The sequence below is a fragment of the Motacilla alba genome, chromosome 3, assembly GCF_015832195.1.
Source record: "Motacilla alba alba isolate MOTALB_02 chromosome 3, Motacilla_alba_V1.0_pri, whole genome shotgun sequence".
Classification (NCBI taxonomy): Eukaryota; Metazoa; Chordata; class Aves; order Passeriformes; family Motacillidae; genus Motacilla; species Motacilla alba.
The window spans coordinates 25,034,706-25,051,920 of NC_052018.1; the positions used below are offsets into that span (position 1 = coordinate 25,034,706).

At 35.6% G+C, this 17,215-nt stretch overlaps 1 protein-coding gene across 3 annotated transcripts in view; it reads right to left on the reverse strand.

The window, feature by feature from the left end:
* Positions 1–497: 497 nt before the first annotated feature.
* The window catches only part of COL21A1 (collagen type XXI alpha 1 chain), a 126,198-nt gene continuing 109,480 nt past the window's right edge, over positions 498–17,215 (reverse strand). For 2 of the 3 annotated variants that reach the window (XM_038133433.1, XM_038133432.1), the window contains 10 exons: positions 15,998–16,051; positions 15,455–15,526; positions 12,918–12,953; positions 12,213–12,257; positions 10,122–10,154; positions 7,174–7,320; positions 7,036–7,090; positions 6,545–6,745; positions 5,031–5,108; positions 4,067–4,324 (listed from right to left, as the gene is read on the reverse strand). In XM_038133433.1, coding sequence (XP_037989361.1) covers positions 4,137–4,324; positions 5,031–5,108; positions 6,545–6,745; positions 7,036–7,090; positions 7,174–7,320; positions 10,122–10,154; positions 12,213–12,257; positions 12,918–12,953; positions 15,455–15,526; positions 15,998–16,051 — 909 coding nt within the window. In that variant the 3' untranslated portion in view covers positions 4,067–4,136. Of the gene's footprint in view, positions 4,325–5,030; positions 5,109–6,544; positions 6,746–7,035; positions 7,091–7,173; positions 7,321–10,121; positions 10,155–12,212; positions 12,258–12,917; positions 12,954–15,454; positions 15,527–15,997; positions 16,052–17,215 lie in introns of all 3 variants that reach the window. The other variant, XM_038133434.1, reaches the window with a different exon arrangement.

Genomic DNA, 17,215 nt, shown 5'->3' on the forward strand with positions numbered 1-17,215 from the left:
ATGGTGAGCAGGGTGAGGGAGGGAATTCTGCCCCTCTGCTGCACCCTGGTGAGACCCCACCTGCAGGGTCCCCCGCACAGGAAGGACAAAGACCTGTTGGAGAGAGTCCAGAGGAGAGACACCAAGATGATTAGAGGGATGGAGCATCACTCTTATGAAGAAAGATTAAGAGAATTGGGATTGCTGGGAAGAAATATTGTCAGGGCCGTGAAGCACTGGAATAGGTTGCACAGAGAAGTTGCAGATGCCCCATCCCTGACAGGCTGGATGATCTAGTGGAAGGAGAAGTCCCTGCCCATGGCTGGAGGTTGGAGATTCAAGGTCCCTTCCAACCCAAGCCATTTTATGATTTTATGCTTTTACTATTTTTATTTGTAAGACTAGGATATCTTTCAGTAAAACAAATGAAAAACTGAGAATGATACATACACACACACAGAGAGCTATTTATACACATATACACACACGATATATACATGTATATATTTACCAAATAAAAATAAATCTGCACATGTGGAAGCCATCTGTGACATCTGGTCTTTTACTAAATCATATATATTTATATATAGACACATCACTCCATATGTATTTACTCCAAACTTCTCTAAGATCATGATTCTCAGAGGTGAAAATTACTGAGCTCCATCCATACAGCATTAGGCTTTCATTAAGAAATCCAGTTCCCACAGTAATACTTTTCCATTCTGCATCTTTATGTCCAAGTATATGCCTAAGAAACTGAGAGAAAATAACAATCAATGGGCATAGTAAAGTGGTAAATATTAAATCTATTTTATGCACACAGAGATGAGTTGAAGCCATATTTAAAATTTAGTGTAGTGAATCACAGTTCCTCTACTGACACCAACAGGCACTAGATAACCAGAGAGGATATTTCTTAACTCAAAGTTAGACAACAAAATGCTACCAAAAAAAAAATCCAGACTTTGTTTTTAATCTTGCCCTCTGCTTAAAAATTAACCCAAGATCCAGTTGTAAAGACTATCATCAGGACAGTAAGTAAGTAAATGTCAGTTAACAGAGTTTCTAGTAATTATTTCCAGAGAATATCAGAGATGGTGACATGTTGCACTGTGATCTTTTTAATTCACAGCTTCTGATTGAAGATTAACATCTGCAAGAATGTCATATAGTTTGCCTCAACAGTAAATAAAAGTCTCTCTCCTGTGGATCATTAATTTGATAATACTCAAGTTTATACCATTTGTTTAACCTCTTACTGTAGAATCAGATGAAGATCTGGAAATATATTCATATTCTCAGTTAAGAGATCCAGTCAAGATACAATCTTGGACACACCTACACTGCTCTATAATCCCACTATATCAAATGAATTTAGGAAATTAAATGATTATGAAGTCTGCTAAATTCTGGCTTGATAAAATTTTAAGGAGAAATAATTGAAATCACAGGTTCCTAGGCTATAACATATGCATTTCACTGGGATGCAAGATACTTCCTATAGAGCTCCTGGGCATTTAAAAATGTAGAACTACATTTCCAAAGTGTCTCCATGTATTTAAGCTACTACTACTAACTTTCTAAAAGGCACCTGCACAGACTGGATGGCTAACATGTCCTCTAGAAAATTCCAGCTTGTCAAAACCAAATCCTTTTTTGTAGAAATGCCACAGTTTCACAGACTCAAATTCAAAGCAAAATACCAGAGATCCAGCAGCACTAAAGCTCAAAGCATCCAAACAACTCAGGAGAGTAGGCAATCAAATAGATTCAGCATCAAATCTCCCCCTTTTGCAGATCAAGGCTTTGAATTTGGTTTTACATTCAGTGAAGCCTCTTAATTATTTAGTTTACTAACTCAGTCTTTCTTACTATATTATTACACACAATGAAATGGGTCCAACATGAGATTTTGTTTTATAGCTGTAGCTAGCTTAGATTGTACTCTTCGGGGAGCACTGTACAGAAATACTCATGCTAGGCCAGACTGAGCTGCTTTAGATACCAGAAGGAGCAGAGGATAAGTAACTATCTCTTTTATTTGCATGGGAAAAAAAAAATTAAGACAAATGTTCTTTAGCAGCCTGACAAGATGACAGCCAGAAAACCAACCACCTCAAGTGTATGCATACCAATGCACACAGCCTGGGGAACAAACAGGAGAACTGGAGCACACTGAAGGTTAGTATTACAAGAAACATTTTAAATTTTAGAAGAGAAAATTTCAGCTCTCTCAGACCTAAATTGGGAAGGATTTCATGGGAAGCTTCCATGAAGGATAAAGGAGCTAGACTGTGCCAGGAGTTTTTCTAAAATTCTTTTCCTGGAAGCACAGGAACACTTCATCTCCTTTAAAGATAGAGAAGTAGGCAGAGCAAGAGACCACCTTGGCTTAACTGTGACCTTCCAAGTCTGTTGAAAAGAGAAGCATTCCAGAGCTGGAAAAGCAGACAAACACCTGTCAAAAACTATAAGGGAACTGCTACAATGCACAGAAATGCAGACAGAAAACCAAAAGCTGAGCTCAAATAGAAATTGATCAGACATATAAAAAACTATGAGAGAGGGCCAATTAATAGATGCAAACTGGAAATTGCTCATAGATCTTCAGTCAGTTACTCAGAAACAACCCTCCAGTAGGACTAATGGGGTGACAAAACCACCTCTACTTTTAAAATTTAAGCTTGATATATGTGTTAATTTGATCAAATGAAATCATAAACCAAGCTACCAATCAGACTGGCTCAAAATCAAGAGGATTTTTCTACAATTAGGGAACTCCAGTCTTCTTTTTCTATTCATTGTAGTTAGAGGTTCTTCTGACTTGCGCTTGTTGGGTTGGTCTTGGTTTTGCCTCCTCTCAGACTCATAATTCACTCAACCATACATCTTATTGGAAAGTGTGTCTTTTATTTTACCTTGAATGTCAAGCATATTAACAGTCTCTGATAGTAGGACAACAGAAAAACAACACATTAGAAAAAGTGACTTATATGAGTGACCTTAATACAGGACTCTGCCTTAATTTAAGAAATAGATTTTAAATTCTCATGGGAACTGTGCTTTTGCTCATTATGTAAAAGCAAGCAATAAACTTCATTAGCAAAGCATACAATGAAAATTACACACAGCTGGTTTAAAATGAAAAAGGAAACAGCATAACAAACATTGCAGCTGGTTAGCCACCAGTTAGACCTTTCTCCTTGTAAACGTGCTTCTTCAATTTGGCAAAGCAGTCCTTGAGCAGAAGCAGCAAAGAGTATATAACTTGATACTTCATACTTCAGAACTGTTACATTGGAGTTGTGCAAACATTTTAAATCTTTAATTTTGCCAAATCATAGCTAAAGCCAGCTATGTCAGGATTTTGGTATTTCTTATTTTTAATGCTATTTTCATATGAGCTGAATCACCCACATGCAAACTTTTGACATTTCATAGTTGACAGTACCATCTTCAATAAAATGTTGGCCCTTGAACCTAGAATTACCAAAGGTAATTCTACCTTTGCATTTAACCTTGGTTTTAAGCAGAGCTGCATGGCAAGACAGGTGGCATTTCTCCTGTGATGAGCACAAGTATCTGTCTTAATTAATAAAAATCTGATAACATGCTTTCACTCACATCTGGAGCAATGGCATATGAAATGGACATAAAGCAATGAAATTTGCACACATATGAAGTCAAAGCCTGGCACATTCTTTCAAAATCAAATACTGTGTATGTTGGCTGCATGTGAAGAATTTCACAGTTACTTATACCTGACCAATGACATTTAAGACCTAATTCTGCTCCCAGTGGTGTTTCCAGCAATTTTGCAAAGGACTTTCTTTGGTAAAGAGAGGTAAAAGGAGAATGATAGGACACTTAAATAGTAAATACCAAATATTACAGTTAATTTTATTTCTATTGAAACTGATAATCTCTTTAAAAACACTTGAGATTCAACCAGTGCAAGGTATGAAAAAAAGTTACTGGTGTTTTGGAGTTTCTTATCTAAAGGAACGTATAACCTTTGAGATCATTATAATGCTTTTAAAGTCAGAGGTACTTTTGCTCTTTCTTATGGGATTATTGCTGGTCACCTTCCTGAGATTTGAAAGATCATGAAAGATAAGCACCGTAACTATTCCTCTAAATTATCGTATCACAAATTAATAATTTGGTCCTTTTCTAAATGGATCTCTCCCCACAATTACACTAAAACACAGTGATGGGTCACAAATTCCAGGGGGTCCAACTGGTCCTGGCCTTCCTGGAGTGCCACGATCTCCATCTTTACCAGGCTGCCCACGCTCTCCAGGACGTCCTTCCTTACTCATGCCTGGTGGACCTTCAGGACCTTAATAACATAAATTTAATAAATAAATAAATGCATTACTATTGAAATTAAAAAGAACAAGTATGAACCCACAATGCCCCTGCTCTTTGAAGTATGCAGATAAAGAAAACTTCATTTTCTGCAAAAGACACTTCTTGTTACAAATTGCGTATCTATTTATATAAACAACATGATATCTTATAAAGATTTTTTAAAATAATATGGAAAAAACTTTAAATAAAGATAGCTTTTAAAGGAGAATATGAAAATCTGCTTTGGTACACTATTCTACTTTATCATATAATCTGGAACCACCATGGCAAGAATCAGTCCCTCTATTTCTATTCATTTCTCTGGGGCCCTGATATATCTTCTAAACGCCCAACTTTACATTTTGTATGCATACACTAATGTTATGAAGAATATTTTCCCTCATTAAGCAATGCTTAAAAGTCACATGATCATATCAGGGCTCAGTTTTCAGATATAGCTGACTTCAGGATCCATCTATCATGAAACAGCAGTCTCAGATACCAATCTCTCACAGGATCTTACATTAAATAATGTATTATATGGTAATTTGTAAGGTATGCAATCGACAGGCATTACCCTAAAATATATTTGGTAAGTAAGACGCGTACAAAGTCTGTAAGTTTTTCCAAATTACATCAACATTTGTTCTAAACCACACTTTAAAATGAATCCGCACACCTGAACCATCCCTCACCTGGAGGTCCTGGGGGGCCTTGGATCCCAGGAACACCAACTCCTTGGTTGCCTTTTGCACCATTCTTCCCTGGAAGTCCTGTGAATTAGCAAATACACACATATCTTTGCACATCGTTTTCATCCAATGAAGTCAGAAATCAGCTTTTGATAATATTTATTGAATTAAATATGTAATATTTCAAAAGCAAATAATGGGATGCAAAACAACACTTTTCTTGACTGGGTTCTAAATTATGCTAATTTCTACTGAATTTAGAGTAGATGGAGCAACAGTTAAGCAGACAGCCACTATCAGCTGAGGGAATAGATGATAGGTAATTAAGCAATTTGCTGTCATTGCCTTCCTATCAGCAAAGTTTTTAATATTTTATATAAAGGAGGTGTAAGTTTTTTATCATAATCCCTGTGGAATACAGAATATATAGAAAATGTTCCACAACACACACAGCAGAATTAAATCTCCACCAAAGAAGTACTGTGAGAGTCAAAATATGAGCTTGCCTACACTAGTACAACCCAGTAAATTCAGCTTCTTCATAGATATGGTATCTATTTTTCCAACTTTTATGATTAACCAGAACTGCTAGTGTCAGCTCCAGAGGAAAACTACATATTCTCCTGTGGGAGATTACATTACAAAAGCACTACAGGCAAATCATCATTATATACAAAATTAATTTGGTGTGCTAGGTCACAGGTAGTACATCACAAAGAAAGTCAATATTTATCAACCATTTGTCTGCTTACCATTGGCACATTACCAGTTAGCTGTTATTTCATACAGCTTTCCTGATTATTTTGATGCTACCAGTTACCAAATTATAGATTCCATCCAGTCCCTTGCTCTAGTTCCAGACTATATATACATACTTAACAAAAAGTCTGTAAATACATCACAGAAATCAGATGGAATGCTTGGACAGCTGAGTTACCTGAAAGCATAAACTTTAGCCTGCCTAAAAAGAACACAGAACATTTATAAAGAAAGGAGCAAAAATTCTTTTGAGATAAAGAGAACAAAAGGACAAAAAGTCAGGAAATGAAAGGAAGTCTAAAAGTTGTTGGATATCAAAAATCAGCACAGCTCGTAAGTAGCCAGTGAATACTGTTCCATAAAAAAGCAGAAACAAACAAGTTTGGATGAAAAGAAACCAGAAGACATGGAAATACTTTGAAATCTATGTCTACACATATTTGAGCTAAAAAAATAATCTAAATGCAGGTAGAAACATTTACATGATACTAAGAACTCTCTAAAAAGATCAGAACAGAGCTTATAGTAGACTATAGTAGAACTGAACAATAACTATCTGGCTGTGTTCTTGTATTCTCTGTCCTGTCACGTGTTCCCTGAAGGTGGTCAAATATCCACACTGCTCCATGGTCACAATTCCATTCAGCAAAGCAAGCCCAGCTATTCTCTTACTCCACCCTGCATTAATCCCACCCAAAACTAGAAGCAGAAAATCAAGATATAAAGGCCTTTAGCACCGTGCCACACACACACTGTACCTCTTGTCCCACGAGCCCCAGGGCGACCTGGCATGCCCATCAGCCCTGGAACGCCATCATTCCCTGGTAAACCAGGAAACCCTCTTGGGCCTTCAGGGCCTCTTGGACCTGGTGGTCCTGGAAGTCCTGGGGGAGCGCTTTGGGACTGACAATGGTCACAGTTTTGTAGTCTTCCACTCTGGAGAATAGCAGGCAACTGGGCTGGGAAAATTCAAACAAAAAATTGCTTAAAGTGTTGCAACAATAGAAGTATTGCCCCCAGCTACTACCACAAAATCAGTTCCCTCTCTTAAGAGAATGTAATACTTTTAGGAAACAAGATGGTAAAGAATGGAGCCTCTGATGAAGAAATATAGTTCTACACATGTAGGAAAACAACAAATAAATTTGCAATATGGAACTTGCTTTCAAAAAAGTGTTTCTATAATTATCAGGAAACTTCTTTAGCACTTCAAACAAGGAAACAACAGTAAAGAAGCATTCCAACTTACTTCTTAGTACATCTGAACACACCTGTCGAATAAACTCTTCTGAAAATTCTCGTGCCTGAATTGAACAGAGAACAGAGCATGCAATTCTTTCTGGTTTTTAAGGTACCCAAAATGAAAAGTTTGAAGTCCTATACATACAGGTTTTCCATCTGATCCAGGTGGTCCTGGAGGTCCTCTGTCTCCTGGCTGACCTCTGAGGCCAGGAGGTCCAATCAAACCCTGAACACCAGATTCTCCTTTTTGTCCACTGATGCCTCGAATGCCTGGATCTCCTTTCTCACCTTTCTGGATTGAAAAATCAATGAAAAGCCAATTATATGTTCACAGATAATTTGAAAGGTAGGTAGTAACAAACAAACATATTGTAAGAAAACTTTATTGAAGTTCTTCATAAAATTAATGTGATGCCAATGAAAATTAACTTGATATTGATGAGATCTATTTTGCTAAAATGCACTGAAGTTTTCAGATTCCTTAGCAGCTGTTTAAGATAAAACTATCAAAGACAATTAGAAATAAATTACCTTTTTTTAACTTTCAAGACCCATTTTACTATTCATTATTAACATATGGAAGGAAGGGTTTTATTCACTTTTTTTTCAAATCAGAAATTTTTTTATAGTATTTTAAAATCCTTAGAAGGTCAGAAAAATTGGATGTGAAATTCTGGCACCCCTGAATTTCCTGGAAACTTAAAGTCTTTTACCTTGTATCTTCAATGTATCAGACAAAGGAAAAAATAATTTTATTTCAGTAAGGGATTTTTTTGCTTCTTTTTTTCCATCTGATTGAGAGTAAGTCTTTGCTTCACTGGAAAAGGTAAAAAAAATGCTGAAAAATATTCTTATATATCTTCACCAAAGCAATGGTTCCATGTATGGAATTACCAACTGCAAGAGTTCATGTGGAACTCTTTCCCTGCTATGGAGCCAACAAAACATCAGTATGTGCCCAAGATTAAAATCAGTATACTACACTTGCTCCCTTATGAGTTTTTCCCTCCCTTGTTTGCACAGCTTCTGCATAACATTATCAGTTGCTGAAAAATTTTCTTTCTCCACTTCCAACTATTTTAGTTCCAACAGATGGAACTGTGAGAACAGGACTATTATATATGACAAACTTATTGAAGCAAATAATAGAAGTTTAAGAAATGTTTATGCATATGGTCTCAATAGACTTCCACTGAATTTTAAATTATGGTATTTATGTTACTTTGTAACATCTCCTATATTACTTATCAAGATTCTTCACATCAGAAAAATTCAAAGCTTCCTGGCTTGATACATATTAGTAACAATGCCCAGAAGTCTCTATATGAATTACTGTAGGGTAACAAGATTTACATTCAGTGTCAGATTAACCAGTATTATGAGCTAGACTGTAAAATCAGACAGGTACTTCATGTTCTTAAAGAAACAGAGAAATGAGACAAAATGTGACAGATGTCAGTCAAGTGCCTTAGAGTACTCCTGGAAGGGTGGCCAGTTCAGGGGCCACAGCAGTCCATACCTTCTAAACCCATGCACTAATTCAGATACAACTTCTTCCAAAGTTTTAGTTGTAATTTATTTTCTTGGTATTGTCATCTTGAGTACTGTAGTCACAGAGAAGGGATCCTCTTAGCTACCTCATGTAGATTTGTACTCGCTCATTTCTAGTACATAATTGCAAAGGTGGTCTTTTCATTTAAACAGTCAGCAAGGATCAGAGATAAGGACATGGTGGTATATAGCCACACCTGTGGCTATACTAGAAACTATAGGTGTTGAGATCTGAAATCATGTTGAGTTTATAGCTAGGAGATGTTTTGTTTGGGTTCTTTTTTAATTTTAATTCCTTTTATCCCTGTAGACTATATTTACATAAAAGACTTGCAAGCTGAGCTATCTGAACTAAAAGTTAGAGGGGCTAGAAGGCATTAAGAACCAGAGAGTACTGGGGAAATAGCATCTACTGTAGAACAACATTAGAGGCAAGAAGCCAGCATAAAAACACCAGGAGAAAATGTTGGAAGCATCAGCAGAACTGCCTGAAGAACTTGCCAAGAAACAACTGAAACTGTAGGGGGAAAATTTTCCACAGTATATCTTGGTGTTTTAATGCTCAACCACATCCATGTGAGGCCTTGTTTGCTGACCCTTGCTATTGGGAAAGAAAAGCAAAGAAAGGAAGACAGCTCAATAAGTGCTGAGAGTTACAGGCTGAAGAAACTTACTAGAAATCAGAGTCTAACAAAAACCATATTTTACATAAATACAAAATAAACTAATTTTGTAGGTTTGATAAGTAAACATAATCACATTCTTATAGCTTAATACATAGTAAAAATTATTTAAATGTATTTCCAGAAGAAATATTTTATTGCTGTGTTTCAAAATACTTAAGGAGACTAATTCAATAGTGTACAAAGAATCTTTTACCAGTTTTGACAATAATTTAGTAAAACACCTATAAGCCAAACTGCAACTGAAGAACTTCCTAGAACCACAGAAGCATATGAAACATTTTATATGTTAAAATGGATAAATAATTTCATTATCAGAATGAAACTTCCAACTAATGTATCCAGCTATTGATATGCAACAATGCTTTAAGGAAAAAGGTTGAACAAACAATATCTAAATAAATGTTTTTGAAGAAGAATTTGATTAATGGGAAAGTGTATACTCTGATTGTACAAAATATTGAAATAAATAAATAAATAAATATCCAACAAAATAAATATTTTAAATATCAATTTTTAAACAACATGCAACACAATGATTCTTTTTCTTTAGTTATTTTCTTTGGATATTTCCTCTATCCAACCAATCCTTTCTTTTTTTGTTGGTTTTGTTGGTTTTTCTTTGGCTTTTCAATTCTTGTAAAGTATATGTTTGGCTTTAATAATTTTTAATGAAATGTGCATCTCATTCTGTCTCTTTATAACTAATACTTCTTTGATATTTTTTAATTTCTCCCCCTTGCTTATAGACATGTGAGTACAGAAGTAAGACTAAATACACATTTTACAGATCACCTAATTTGCAGAAACAAATGGAATAATTTTGTAATACTATATTTATCATTGCAAAAATACGTACCTCTCCTCGTTCTCCACTCAATCCTTCTACTCCCTTTAAAAAATAAGATGAAAAAGAAATTTAAATTTCAGGTTGAGCCAAATGACTTAGAATCAATAATTAATATTTTTTGTCCTTTGTTTTCAGTAAACAATCACAAATTGTAATTTTTAAAGATTCTCTGATTGCTACAGTACAAAAAACAAAACTGCATATAATGATGAAAAATTTATATCAGGGTGAATGAATAGTTCAGTATTACCTTTAATATCATGTACCTAGAGGATAAGTTGGGAATATATCACACCTATTATAAACATATAAACAGAATATAGATTTAAGAGACAAAGCCTTATTTGCTTTACAAAAGAAATAGCATGTGTCCTAGTGGAAGTAAACCCCTGATTCAAACTACTTAATACCATCTTACTAGGCAGAAATTAATTTTAGAGCCTTAGAAATACAGACTCCATGGTAAGGCAGATTTTGCATGCTAGCAAATTACTTTGGTGTCATTTCTGCCAAGTGATTCAATAGTGTTACTGACCATTACATCCCATGGCAAGATGGCAATTTGCTTTTCCGATTCACTCTTATGGACAAGAAAATCTGTATTGTGTCTTAGAGTCTTGAGAATTCTTGGAAAGATCTTGTGTCGTCTACTAAATGACTGATTTTTTTGGTTCCTGACCAAGCCAGATGAGCACGGGAAACAATTTTAGACTTAGTCTGTATTATTTTTTTAGCTTTCGCCAAAAAACAAGAAAGCAAGCAAACAGCAATTCAGTTGCATCATTCTATCTGAAAGAAAAAAAATTTCTTTCACTATCACTTTGCTTTCCCTTATGACTAAAATAATAAAGATATGAAAAAATTGCCCATTATTTGCAAAAAAAAACCAACCAAACAAAAAATTTAAATTGTTAAGTGTCAATCTAGGACATTATATTTGGTTAAGTCAATGACCCATCTTTTAGTTTAAACTATTTCTTTATTAAAAAATGTGGTCAGGTTTAATAATGAACTATTTTCAACCTACATATCTCTGAGAGTGTTAACTAACATGCAGTCTAGATCTCCTGCCCAGAATCCCTGGGAATTGGGTCCATCTGGCTAGACGGGCAGCTGTAACAATGTCGTAATTCCAAAAAAAGCAACCGTGGCTTCCTTCCAAGTCTAGTTTTAGATATATACCTCTAAAAAATACTTCTCTGTTTAGACATGACATAGATTATGCAGTTAACAAGTATTTATAAATACTAACAGCTATTTTCTGTGGAATAACAAGATCGCCAACTATGACACAATCAGAATACACTGGCCTAGAGTTAAAGAGAAACAACTGGATCTCACTGATTTACAGCTGAAACAGGAAACATCTGTAATTTATGAGCACAGAAGATGTCAATAATGACTCCCAGTATAGTCTAGGAGGTAATGAACTGTATGAAAGTGTAGCATGGTACATGCAAAATCTTAACAGCTCAAGTATCACTCATAACCTTTACACAAAAGCCACTATTTGCTGTTATCTGCATTTTATATTACTTATAACTATTTTATAAAAATATTCTATAATTAAGGCTTTACTAAAATAATAAAAGAAATGCACCTATGGTCTGTTTCTCAAGGTATAATATCACAGAACACAGAAAGATGTAGGTTGGAAGTGACCTCTTTGGATTCAACTTCCTTTGCAGAACAGATGCAGCTTGATCAACTTAACATGTTGTCCAGACAGGTGCTGCCACAAAATCTATGAGCAAACTGCTCCAGTGTTTGACCACCCTCAAAGCAAAATGTTTTTCTGTATATCAAGTTCCTGTGTTCTAATAATTCATGTGCATTTCCTCCCCTCCTTCAAGCACGCACAGCTGAGAGAAGTGTTGCTCCATCTTCTCTGTATGTGTTATAGTTCTTATTTTAAAATACTAAGAGTGTTTAAGAGGCAATTTATATCACTATGTTATCATGTTGTACATAAATGTATTTCACCTGATGCAAAGACCTATATGTGTTGATGGAAGAAGTGTTAAAAAACAAATATGAATCATGGCCTCAAACTAGGATCACTATGGCTCTCTTGAAGTAGGATCACTATTTTAACAGTACCTGTAAGCCTGGATTTCCTTGTCTTCCTTTTTCTCCTTTCAGTCCCTTTAGAAAAGAAGAACATTTTATAAAATATAGATTTATCTGGTACATGGAATTAAACTATCAAAAATATAACACAAGGAGATAAATACTAAAAACTCATTCTAAACCAGGACAAATCAATCTGAAAAGTTACTCTTCAAGGAAATCGGAGCACAAACTGTGAAGAACAAAATTTCTACCCTGAACACAGAAGAACCAAGCCAGAATCCAGGTAATGACAGAATACTCTTCTTTTTCTTGTAGGTATTTCCATAATTTTAAATAGCAAGGAAGAAAATCCCATATGGTAATAGTAAAGTAGGTAGGCAGAGGCCAGGTGGAGTCACTTTGACTGTGTTTCTGTGATCCTGCAGTGCCCCACAGGCAGGGACAGAGCGCATCCTGTGACAGTCCTGGGCAATGCCCCAGGCCTCTGGGGCAGCAGCACAACCTGCACCCTGTGCCTGCACCATTGCTAGGAGCACACAGCTCTGCACCAAATGCCAACAGCCTGCTCAGGCCCTCCGAAATGCAGAAGATTTCCTTGAAGGAGAGTTACTGTTGCTATTCAAGTTAACCTTCTGTGGAGTTTAATCTTAAAAAAAAAGCCTGTCTGAAAATACCTAAGACTTTTATAAATAGCAATGCCAGATGATTTCATTAGAAACAAAGTTGATATACCTGGATACCAGCATCACCTTGGTTTCCTTTCTCCCCCTGTAAAATATTAGAAGAAAGGTCTTCATTTCAACATGAGTCACCTCTAAAACATATAGTCTGTGCTTTAATTTAACACTGTAATTACAAAAGAAACATCTAGCTTTTTCTTACACTGAAAGAAAACAAATCACTCATGTACACAAAAAAAGTCCAGAAAGCTATACTAGGAAAGGACTTTGTCATTAAAACAACTATCAAAAAGAGAGTGGATACTCATATAACAAGTAAAAAATTTAAAAATAAAGTGGATGCTCACATACCAAGTAAAAAATTAAAAAATACAACATAATGAGTCAGCAAGTCCAACAGGATTTTATCTACTCAGTGTATGGGAGTTGAGAGGACGTAGGCAGGATGGGAGGCAGTGTTTCTTATGGGTTAAATTTTAGCTGAATGCATAAGTTATGCAAAACAAACAAGAAACAAAGTATTTTTTTGCCACAAACACCTCTACATTAAATTGAATCAAAATATTTAAGGACTAAGCTCCATTTCCACCCACTCGTTTTGCCTCAAAATGTTTAAAGTAAATAATAATGGGGGATTGGCAATCAGATGGTGTAAATCATGCTTAGAAGTCAGGTATGTAGTTTCATCAGCTTGTTTGAACACCATCTAATTGGCATTGGAGAGAAACAGGCAATGCATGAAAACTATTAATTCCAATTAACAACAGAGGTATAAAATATGTACTCCAAAAATGTGGCCATCTCTCTTCATTAATTGAAAAGGAAATTTGAACTTAAGCGGGATGGCTCTTACTCTCTGACATCTTATGTTTAAATAAACATAAATCAAAATGCTGAACCATGAACATAGCACTCATGAAACAAAAGACAGATCTGTAGGGGGGGTGCAAAACTGCATTTAATAAATAAAATAATTAGAATGGAGATTTTTGGGTCCCTTTTGTCAGCTTTCTTGTAAGAGCCAAAACTTTGTATGTTTGGTTGGGTTGGTTTTTTTTTTTGGGGGGGGGGGGGGGTATGGGGGTGGAAAAAAGAAGAATATTAGTTAAATGTAAACAGTAGTGAAGAGGAGACTTTTGCTATGGCAAATATTTACCTGATTGAAAATTCCAGAACATAAGACATTTATGCCAGCTGTAGTATTTTGTTGTATACCACTTGAAAGTAAAATATTCAGTTGTTTCAAGTTTTAACATCATCTATAGCTGAAAAACTTCACTTTTACTGCCAGATGCCCAAACTGGGCTTTTCTTCCTGAATAATTCCATTGGACTTGTAACTCCAGCTAACTTGCATCTTCATAAAAAATAAATTACCTTTTCAAAGGGTTCTTCAGTTTAAAATTTAGAGAAGTTCCATAACCTTTAACAAAATCATCTTTCATGAAATATTGTCTTAGTACATGTGCCTTACATAACCCCTAGATATTGAATTGAATATATAGTGATAATGAAACTAATTAAACTATTATTATGACACTGACTCCATGCTCTAGTCAATGTAAGGCATGTCCATACATGTGTCTGCTAACATGTGAAGTACTCTAGTACATCTAAGACATGTATATGAGGCTGGCATACATGACACTGGACATACAAGAAAACATGTGCCTTCTGGAGCAGAAGATGAACTCTCTTGGAATACTTCTGCATGGGGCTTTCATAAAACTTTAATTATAACACCACCCTTCTATCTTACTGTCTCTTTAACCTTCAACCTTTCTCTTCTTATGAAAGTGAAATGCCTGATTTAATTCTATTTCTCTAATGCCCTTTTGGGTCTGGCTCAGAAGGAGTTCATTTTGTCCACAGCAGCCCTCATAGTGCTGTTGATAGGGTGTTGATAACGCATGAGCGCTTTGGGTATTGCTGAGCAGAGCTCCCTTTAACATCAAGGCTCTCTCTCCCAATCCCTGCCTTTTCCTGTAAGCTAGGGCCAGGCAAGATCTCAGGTGGAGACACAAATTCAGGCTAAGTGGAGAAGGGATTGAGAGCAGCCGTGCAGAGAAGGACTTGTTCATGCTGATAAAGGAAAGGGGAAGGAGAGGAAGTTTCATTATTGTGGCATTTGTCTTCCAAACCTCTGTGTGTATGGAAGTGCTGCTTCCCAGGAATGGGTGGGACAACACATACTGACAGGAAGCAGAGAATAAATATTCTAATTTGCTTCCACACATGGCCTTTGCTTTTGCTTTATTAAACTGCCTTTATCTTGACCCATAAGCTTTCTCCCATCTTATTTTCTTGATTTTTTTCCCTGCTTTGCTTAAGAGGAGAGTGATGGAGCAGCTTGGTGGGCACCTGGCATTCATCCAAAGTCAACTCACCACAAAATGCTTTCACATCAAGGGAAGAACCCTCAGAAGAAAATTTTCAGGATGGACATATTATTGTTTTAAATGTGTCCAACTGCTATCTAATAAAAATGATATATTTAGAGAAATGATTTTGTAAAATAATGATCACTTCTAAGAAAAGCACTTCCAAAAAAGAGATGCAATTAATGTAAAACTGGGAAAAAAATACTTACCTTTAATCCCTGAGTACCAGGAATGCCTGGGTAGCCTGGTTCACCTGAAGCCCCTGGTACTCCTCGATCTCCCTGAGTAATATAATAGCTTTGTGTCAGTGATGTGCTCTGTGTAAAAACACACATTGCATGTTTCTCAAGGCCACATGATACACTTTGGCTATGATATTTTGAAATTTTACAACTGAAGATGATTGAAATGTCTGAAGGGATTGTGAATATAGAGAAGCAACATTCAGTATCTATTTTTTATTGTCTTTTAATATAGTTGATGTTTCAAAATTACACAAAGAATACTACCTTAAGTAACAACGTCTGCAGGTTTGAACTTAATGAACATCTGATTTTCACATCCTAAAATCTAGTATAAAATTAGTAAGGGTAAGTCATCAAATGGATTCTGATGCAATGTGATGTTAAAAAATATTTTACTGTGAAAAAATGGCCTTATAATTAACATGGGGAAATAATGGAAAATTAGTACATCATGAAGAAATAAATGAATCCCTTCTTTAACTAGAACACTTCCAGAGTCATATTTACCTTGGCTCCTGATGATCCTGGTTTCCCCTGTATTCCTGGGTCGCCTTTATCACCCTATATAACAATGTGGGGGATACATCATTATGTTTTGTCATGTGTGGTACGTCTAGCAAATGTAAACAGACACTGCTGAGAAACTGACTCCTAAAAATGGGCCCAGGTAGTGATTGAAAGGCTGAAGTTCTTCTCCATTACAGGTAGCCTGAAGGTTTAACTTTCTCCCAGGAAAGATGAGATACTGATGACAAAACCTGATCTGCCAGTTTCTGAGTACCTGTCCCATCTCCACCTGCCTCATTTGCCCCACACAGTCACACTAAATTTGTGTGTACTGACCTCACATTTCCATCTTATTTAACTGTCTAAGTCAAAATACTTGTTTATGTTCTGGCTTTTATCACAGCCTATAGAATTAGACATATATTCAGCATGAGGATTTGCACTAAATCTAAGAATTATTGACTACATCATGATGGACTTCTGTAAGAATGAGCTTATTAAGAACGGTTCACTAAGAAACAGCTTATATTCTGAGATAAATATACAAAATAAAAGCATTTTTCACAGACAAAAATACAGCTAATTAATTTTGAGTTTTATGATAGGTATTCAACTTTCTTGACCATAGAAAACATTATTACTTAAAAAATGCTACTGTCAGTATACAATTATAAATAAATGCATATGCACTTTTGGATGTAGAATGGTGTATGGGGAAAAGGGATCTAAATGTAAACGCAAAGCTAGGGAAATTGGTTCTGTATTCCTAAATATTCTCTAGGACATACAATTCAATACCTACTTACAATTTAATCCAAAACTCCTTTTGGATTGAATAAAAAAGTTACACTAACCGATCTGAATTTGTAGTATTTATTTTAGCTTTTGAGAACACTGGTAAAATTAGTTCTTGCTGTAGCTGCAGTGCAATCAATAAAGTTACATCTGAAATAAGTTTGGCTCCTTGGGTGGAAGAAACAGCACATTACATTATTGAACACAATTAAAATATAAATAAATGTAACATGGGAAAGTTCAGATGTATATTGAGAATTATCTGGTTTCCAGCATTGCAGAATATTTTCCAGCAGTGTAAAGCTGAAACAAAGTCTCATGATCATTTTCACAACTGTTAAAAACCTCATGGGATGACAGGCACCATTTACTGAGTTATATTAACCTCTCTTGAGATTGAACTATCATAAAAGGTAACACAGG